The 7,187-nt window shown below is 52.3% G+C and overlaps 4 protein-coding genes across 4 annotated transcripts; all 4 read left to right on the top strand.

Moving 5' to 3' along the window:
• The first annotated feature begins 946 nt into the window (after window positions 1-946).
• MYCFIDRAFT_182875 (uncharacterized protein) lies at window positions 947-2,207 on the top strand. Its single transcript, XM_007928675.1, has one exon. The coding sequence runs from the start codon at window positions 1,333-1,335 to the stop codon at window positions 1,486-1,488; it is 156 nt and encodes a 51-aa protein (XP_007926866.1). The 5' UTR covers window positions 947-1,332; the 3' UTR covers window positions 1,489-2,207.
• MYCFIDRAFT_211397 (uncharacterized protein) lies at window positions 947-2,208 on the top strand (the record flags this gene model as incomplete). Its single annotated transcript, XM_007928674.1, has 1 exon — window positions 947-2,208. A coding segment is annotated over one exon (257 nt), but the record flags the coding sequence as incomplete, so codon positions are not given.
• On the top strand, window positions 1,904-2,881 carry MYCFIDRAFT_136539 (uncharacterized protein; the record flags this gene model as incomplete). Its single annotated transcript, XM_007928673.1, has 2 exons — window positions 1,904-2,740; window positions 2,798-2,881. Coding segments are annotated over 2 exons (921 nt in total), but the record flags the coding sequence as incomplete, so codon positions are not given.
• Window positions 2,882-4,911: 2,030 nt separating this feature from the next.
• On the top strand, window positions 4,912-6,074 carry MYCFIDRAFT_98578 (uncharacterized protein; the record flags this gene model as incomplete). Its single annotated transcript, XM_007928672.1, has 3 exons — window positions 4,912-5,646; window positions 5,703-5,768; window positions 5,850-6,074. Coding segments are annotated over 3 exons (1,026 nt in total), but the record flags the coding sequence as incomplete, so codon positions are not given.
• Between the last annotated feature and the right edge of the window lie 1,113 nt (window positions 6,075-7,187).

Here is a 7,187-nt window from a genome sequence, read left to right as displayed (position 1 = left end):
TTCAGCTATAGCTCCTTCTATATCGTATATACATCCTTAGACTTAATAATAGCCTTATTCTTAAGCTATTTAAACTACGAGAAGCAATATCCTTCTAACTTATCGAACCTAGCTTCTAATACCTTAATCTTTGCCTCTAGTTTAGTATTCTTTGCCTCTACGGCCTCGACTCGCGCCTATATCGCGGCTAGCTCGCTATTTCTATCGTCTTCTTTAACCTCTTCTATACTAGCCGTATAGCTAGACTTGCTCTTATACTTGTAATAAGCGTAGATACGCTCGCCCTTAGCATTAAGTATACGACACTCAAAGTTATTAAAGCGTGTGTAGTAGTAGTATAGCGCTAGTGCAAGCTTACTAGAGTCCGTTTCTATAATAATTCTAGTAGCCTTATATTTCCGTAGTCTATTTAATACTACCTTCTTCTTATCCGGTATTACTATCTAATCGAGTAGCTCTTGCTATATCTACGCGTTATAGTACTAGAAATCGTAGGTATTTATAGTCGTAGGGCGTCGAAGTCTAGAGCGAGTTAGTAGCGAGTCTATAGCGATACGCCTCGCGACTTACGATAAATATTCTCCTCCTCCTACTAGTAAGTACGCTACTAAAGCTAAAGCTAAAGCTAAAGCTAAAGCTAAAGCTAATGCTAATACTAAAGCTAATGCTGCTAAAGCTACGCTAAGAATAAGGTCGCGCGGAATACTAGTTATAGCGGCTACTACTATCGCTATCGGTATCGGTATCGGTATCGATAGAAGAAGAATATTACGAGGTAAGGCGCGGAAGTGTAGCGAGTCTAAGTAAGGTTTGTCGCGACAATAGGTATAGTAAGGTTAGTAAGGAAGGTGCAGGAAGAATAGGAAGCGACAATAGGCAGAAGTGAAGCCATTGAGCCTCTAGTATATATAGAGCTCCGTCTTCTTGCGGATGCTCAGCCGAGAGCCGCAGACCTGGCCAAACTACCTCTACGGAGTTCGCAGGCGGTCTTCTCCTACAATAGCGCCATCTACGAACATTTTATCTAAACAACTGTTGCGCGAGAGTATTGCAAGCGAGCCATTCTTCTCCTACAGCATACGATTTCCATTCGTGATCCTTCACGTAGTCGAGACGAGATGGAACTTTGCAGCTTCGGCCAAAAGGCGCACGAAAGAGCATTGTACTTCGAGGCGGAAGGGTAAAACTGAACTTCCTACATAGTGCTGTGATCATCGAAGGAGGTTCTCGTGTCTCTACAATAGGCGGCGGCAATGGCCCCAACGCTGGCTTTGGAAGACAACAAACGCGCCAACACTTGAGCATTCACCGCCTACCACATCACAGGACATCATGGACAGCTTCCTGGGTCTGCCGGTGTCATCCTCGACAAACCTCCCAGCAGAATCCTCTTTTGCTGCTGAACAACAACAACCATTACACAGTACGAGCCCTCTACCACGAGGATTCAATACCGCAAGATATAGCCAAAAGGTCAAGAAATTTTGAAAAGTCGTCAGGCTGTAAACAGGCATGAGCCGGTGCTTGGTTCTTTTCTCTCTCAAAAGAAAATCCTCGCTGAGATCCATACGGCTTGAACTTGATCCAGACAATACTAGCGAAGAAGAATCATGCTTCCCAAAACAAACCCCTCCCATAAATCCTGCCAGTGCAACTCCTAACTCTTCACAGGTGTATATGCATATACCCAGCATTCCTCCGGCGACGACTTCACAACCCGAGACATAGAAAAAACCCCTCAACCCTTCCCCTCCACCCCACCAACTCCACCACCTCCCAAGCCCAACCCCCATCTCATCCTACCTCCGCTCCCTCCAAATCGAAACCCGCGGAATCCAAAGAATCCCCCCCTCCTCACGCCACTACCTCGGAATCCAACAAATCTTCCTCCTCTGGTTCAGCATATGAGAGGTATGCTTGGGTTCCGCAGGTGGTTGTGATTTCGATTTTGGCGGGTGTGGCTGGGCCGAAATTTGATATTTATGGAAAGCCGGAGGGAGTGGAGGGGAATGTTGTGGGAGGGAATAGGTTGAGCTTTTTTAGCTTGTGTCTGGCGGCGATTATTACTTACGCTCAAGGCGCTGCGGACTTCTTTGTCTATTATCCGGTTGAGACGGTGAGGTGGAAGGTCTTTGTTTCTACGCTGGCCGGTCTGGTGTTTTCGTCGACCTATGCTCTGGTCGTCGGAGTTGGCCTCGGGTCAGGCGTGGCCACCAACCCAGACTGGGCTGCAGCGTATCAGAGAGGTCAAGGTGCACTGCTTGTCGAAGCTTTCAAACCACTTGGCTCTTTCGGCTCTTTCTGCAGTGTCATGCTAGCTCTTTCTCTGATCGGCAACATGGTCCCTCCGACCTATGCTTCTGGCATCGATTTTCAGGCACTCGGGAGGTATTGGGAGAAGGTACCTCGGATCGTGTGGAATACGGTCGCACTTTTGATCGCGATAGTGTGCGGTATTGCAGGAAGAGGTCGTCTGGCTGAGATCTTCACAGATTTCCTTGCTGTCATGGGTTACTGGGTCAGTGTCTGGATCGCGATCGTTCTCGAGGAACATATCATCTTCAGAAAATGGAAGCGACTTGGCTGGAATTGGGAGGCGTGGAATGATCGGACGGGGCTTCCTCTGGGCATCGCCGCGCTTGTAGCATTTCTGGTGGGATGGGGTGGCTCCATCTTGTGCATGGCTCAGGTGTGGTATGTCGGGCCTCTGGCTAGGCTAATCTCGGTGCATGGTGGTGATGTGAGTATTGCCTCCGACTCCTTCCTTCTTACTGCCCATCTGAGCTGACATCTGCAGATGGGTAACTATGTCGGCTTCGCGTGGGCTGCGATCGTGTATCCGCCGCTTCGTTCGGTGGAGCTTCGCGTTTTCGGGAGGTGAGCGTGTCTTGAGGGGTTGGTGTGCTCGGCCATACTGGAGGTGTCGCTGTAACAGGCTCTGAATATGTGTATTTTTCGAGGACCATACACGATCAATGGCTGACCAATGCACTATCTTTTTGGGAAGGAGATTGTCCTGAGCGAAGACTCAAAAACATGGCTTTCGAATCTACCGCATTGCCAGGCTGTTAAATCTTGAGCGCTGCTCCTGGTCTCAGATAGGTCGAACGCCTGCTGCGCAAAATGTGACTGTACTTTGCGACAGTGCAGGAGCATGGTCGAAGGATCGAATGAAGTGACGATTGCGGGTAGTCATGACTCGAGCTCGTCGCAGCTTCGACGCTTTTCGGTTTCGCAGTTGCGAAAGGACTATGCTGAGATCAATCATCAATCAGAGTCTGACAATTCCAATCTATTCCACGGCCGTCTTACCAAGCTACGAGGGTCCCATTCAGCTGCCTGCTTTGCATTGTGATTCGATTGCTGACAGTCTATGATCGATCGGTTTTCCAGCGATGCACCTGTGGTTCTATGCGCCGATATCAGCAGTAAGGGAGGTCTGGAATTGTACGGTAGCACCAGGCATCCTTCGCAGCGAGCGGTCTTTTGAAATCCAACGCAACTCATGACGATGCCTTTGTCATTTGTGTTTTTGAATCTGTCCAGGTCTGTGAACTTCACTCAAGGTTGATAAAAGTCAACAGGTGTCGTATCGAGTTCTGGAACTAACGTTGCGTGCATGTTCATCGTTGTTGCTAATGTTCTGCGCTCGCCCGCAGATGTGTAAAGGAGGCGTTTGCTGTTCGAATCCGGTCTGCAACGTATGCCAGGGAGACGATTGCAACGATATCATCGGGGAAATATCCTGAACCCTCCATGTCGTATATTGATCTGCACTTCGATGCCAAATACCACGGGTAAGGCAGTGATTTAGGCCCAGAAGACGGTGACTGCTGAAGCTGCGCATAATACGGAACGAGACGTGAATGATTCGTACCGGGGCCCGCATGTATTCTATGCGGAAAAGCGGGCGTTGACGCCTTGGCAGGACCAAATCCTACCGAGTTTTTCAGCTGCCCGCCAGCTGTAACTCTTCCATATCACCATAATCGCGACTCTCACGCATCGCCTCTGCATTATCGCATTCGCCCCGGTGGACGCGCCTGACGGAGTTTCCAATCAGGCTGTGGTCGCTCCCGTGCTCAGCCTGCTTCCTCCATACTTGTCGTGCCCCTGACCACGCTCGCGACCGCGCGTTTGACGCCAGCACCATCGAGATGCCGCGTCCACCAGACAACTACACGCACTCGCAGTTTGAGCCCGTCGAGTCGGAGCATCAGGGCGAGACGGTGCAATGCATCCACTGTCGCAACTGGACCGGCAGCATCAAGACGCTCAACCGCAAGAAAGCGCACCTGATGAACTGTCCGCAGTACGCGCAGTGGCGGGCGTCAGGAAATGGCCAGGACTTGGCGCCCCCTAACAAATACCAGAAGCGTGACAGCACAACCCTGTCGGCTTGGGACGTAGATGCCGAGTAAGTTCCGCCCCGATATCATCATATCCTCCACATTGTCGATATGCCACACCAGCTGTCAATACCGACATAACGTTACTGATCCACAACGCTGACAACCATGGCAGCAACCCGTACATGGGCAACGGCTCTCCCTACGGCTATCAAGCAACGCCTACGATGGCCCGCGGCAAGAACCTGGGTGAGTCGATCGATATGCATGCTCTTGTGGTGTAATGCGTACTGACAATTTTGCTTGTAGATCTCAGCAAGGTAACCATTGACAAAGACATTCATGGATCCTGGCTCATGCTCAGTTCTGTAGTACTTCGACGAGTTCTGGGACGATTCAACAGCACAGAAGGTAAGTGCAGTCATTGATCGTTCTTGCTGCCTGCCTAGCCCGCAGCACTGTTCTCAACTGCTTTGCATTCGTCAACCTCCACCCACCTCACACCTACTCTCTACCAACACCACCCCTCGCTTCCTCTACATTACATCGCCTGACTCTTCTGCAGTGCATGCGTGTTCGCTGTCTGTCATGCGGCTTTGTTCGGGCCAAGAATACGACCCGTCAAGTTGAGCATCTCGCCACCTGCCAGGACTTTTTGACATCCCCCGAGGGACAGCAAGCAGTCCAGAACGGCGAGTTGGAGATGACGCCAGCAGGCCCTCCTCCAAGCTTCAACAACAACATGCGCGGCGACATTTGGCGCGGTAGTGCCCCGAACCCGATCCTCCAAGTCGGCAACACTCCTGCCAGCCGCCTGAGCATCGGCGGCGGCAATAAGATGCAGCCTCCACCACGACCGCAGCCTAGCCTCGTTAGTCATCTGCTCAACAAGTGGCCCGACAAGCTTGCCAAGGCGACCCAGCAGCAATTCCTCTCGCATGCTGGATGTGGCACGCTGTCCGCTACTGCACTAGCACACTGGCTCGGTCAGAATTCTCACATCAGTCGTGCCATGATTTCCTTCATCGGCAAGCTGATTGGAAAGGTCTCCCTGCCCGAGACTAGCAACAGCAAGACCAACACGCACTACCGCGCGCTCGATCTTCTCGTCTCGACTGTTAGCAACATTAGGAAGGAGCTTGACTTCATCGAGGCTACCAAGCGCAAGCATTCAATCCAGTCCGACGGCGAGCCACCGTCTCCGATGACCAAGGCCTATGTCGACCTTCTCGCTTCTGCAGCGGATACTAGGTCCACGCTGCTCGAGGGCATGGTGGCTCTTTGGGCGACCGAGCACGTAAGAGAGGCTCCTCTGCTTTCTTCCTTGCGCGCCTCATGCTAATACCTGTCTAGTGCTACTACGCCTCTTGGCAATACGCATCGAACTTCGCATCGAAAATGCCGACCTCCAGCTATTCCGTCCCTTCCTACCTGACGCAAACCAATGGCAACCCGTACGGCGACCCTGGCTCCATTCGCCCTGCCAACAGCCTTTCCGAGCAACACCTCGCTGCCCTCCAAGAAGCCCTCATCCCGAACTGGACCTCCCGCGAGTTTAGCAAGTTCGTTGAGGCCTGCCGCGCCATCGTGGACGAGCTCGCCAACGCAGAGACAACGGGCAGCGGCCGCGACCAGCTGCTGCGCTGCGAGCAGCAGTATCAGCAGGTCATCTACCTGTGGGAGCGTGTATGGCCAGAGGTCGACGGCATGGGCCAGGAGAACGATCTCGACGACGCAGACGTCCCGCAAGAGTCGTCAAACCTCAGCCAGACGCTTGGTCGCTCGCAGAATGACGGAAACGACGCTGGTCCTTCTGCTTCGAACGGCACCGAGCGCAAGCAAGAGCCAATAGAGATCCAGGACGACGACGATAATGGGCAAGAGCTATCCATCGACTCGCCATACGGCGGCACAGGTCTTGGGGCTGTTGCAGCCGCCAATCAGGCGCCATAGAACGGCGACGAGAAGAAGGCTGGCAGCCCCATTCCTGCCGCGCGCAAGGTCCGCGCGCCTGCCGAGATCATGGAGCACGCTAGGGTGCAGCGAATGACGAGGGAGATAATGCATGACATGGAAGTCGCATGGCAGGTGCCGCAGAGCGACGCCTTCCCGGGCAAAATGTCCGACATGGACATGTGATTGGCTTGGCGTTTGGCAGAGATACCCAGATAGCGACAGAATTCAGTAATTATTGGCATGAAACTCCACCTCCCCTCTCCGCTGCAGTCGTTTCTATGCTCTTGAGGTTTGAACCCGCACCACATACACGGGTCGAAGTTTTGGAGCGACAGCTGGATGTTCAGCACATGTGACTGGCTTGGCGTTCGGAATCGGCAGGAGGCGATGCACACATCGCGACAGGAGCGTACGTGAAAACGCTTTTCCTTCTCGTCTGTGAGCGCTTCGAAGGTCTTGACGTTTGAACCAGCACCAGATCCACGAGGCGAAACTTTGGAGCGACAGCTGCATGTTCAGCACATGTGACTGCCTTGGCGTGCGGAAATGGCAGGAGCGATACCCGAATCGCGAAAGAAACAAGCTTGTCCTTCTCGGCTGTGAGTGCTTCTATGGTCTTGGGGTCTGGCTGGTAAGAAAAGTTGTAGGAGTGGTATGCGCGTGAGAATATTCGGATCCTACCTGTCGCAGGGCATTATATTACGACTGCTTCTCCGCTGGGAGTGATTCTATGGTTCTAGGGTTTGTACTGGCTTTGGCTGGTAAGAAAAGTTGTAGGAGTGGTATGCGCGTGAGAATATTCGGATCCTACCTGTCGCAGGGCATTATATTACGACTGCTTCTCCGCTGGGAGTGATTCTATGGTTCTAGGGTTTGTACTGG

This window comes from Pseudocercospora fijiensis, assembly GCF_000340215.1.
Source record: "Pseudocercospora fijiensis CIRAD86 unplaced genomic scaffold MYCFIscaffold_4, whole genome shotgun sequence".
In the NCBI taxonomy this organism is placed as follows: Eukaryota; Fungi; Ascomycota; class Dothideomycetes; order Mycosphaerellales; family Mycosphaerellaceae; genus Pseudocercospora; species Pseudocercospora fijiensis.
The sequence above is the reverse complement of the archived record's forward strand: the minus strand, read 5'-3'. Positions and strand labels throughout refer to the sequence as shown.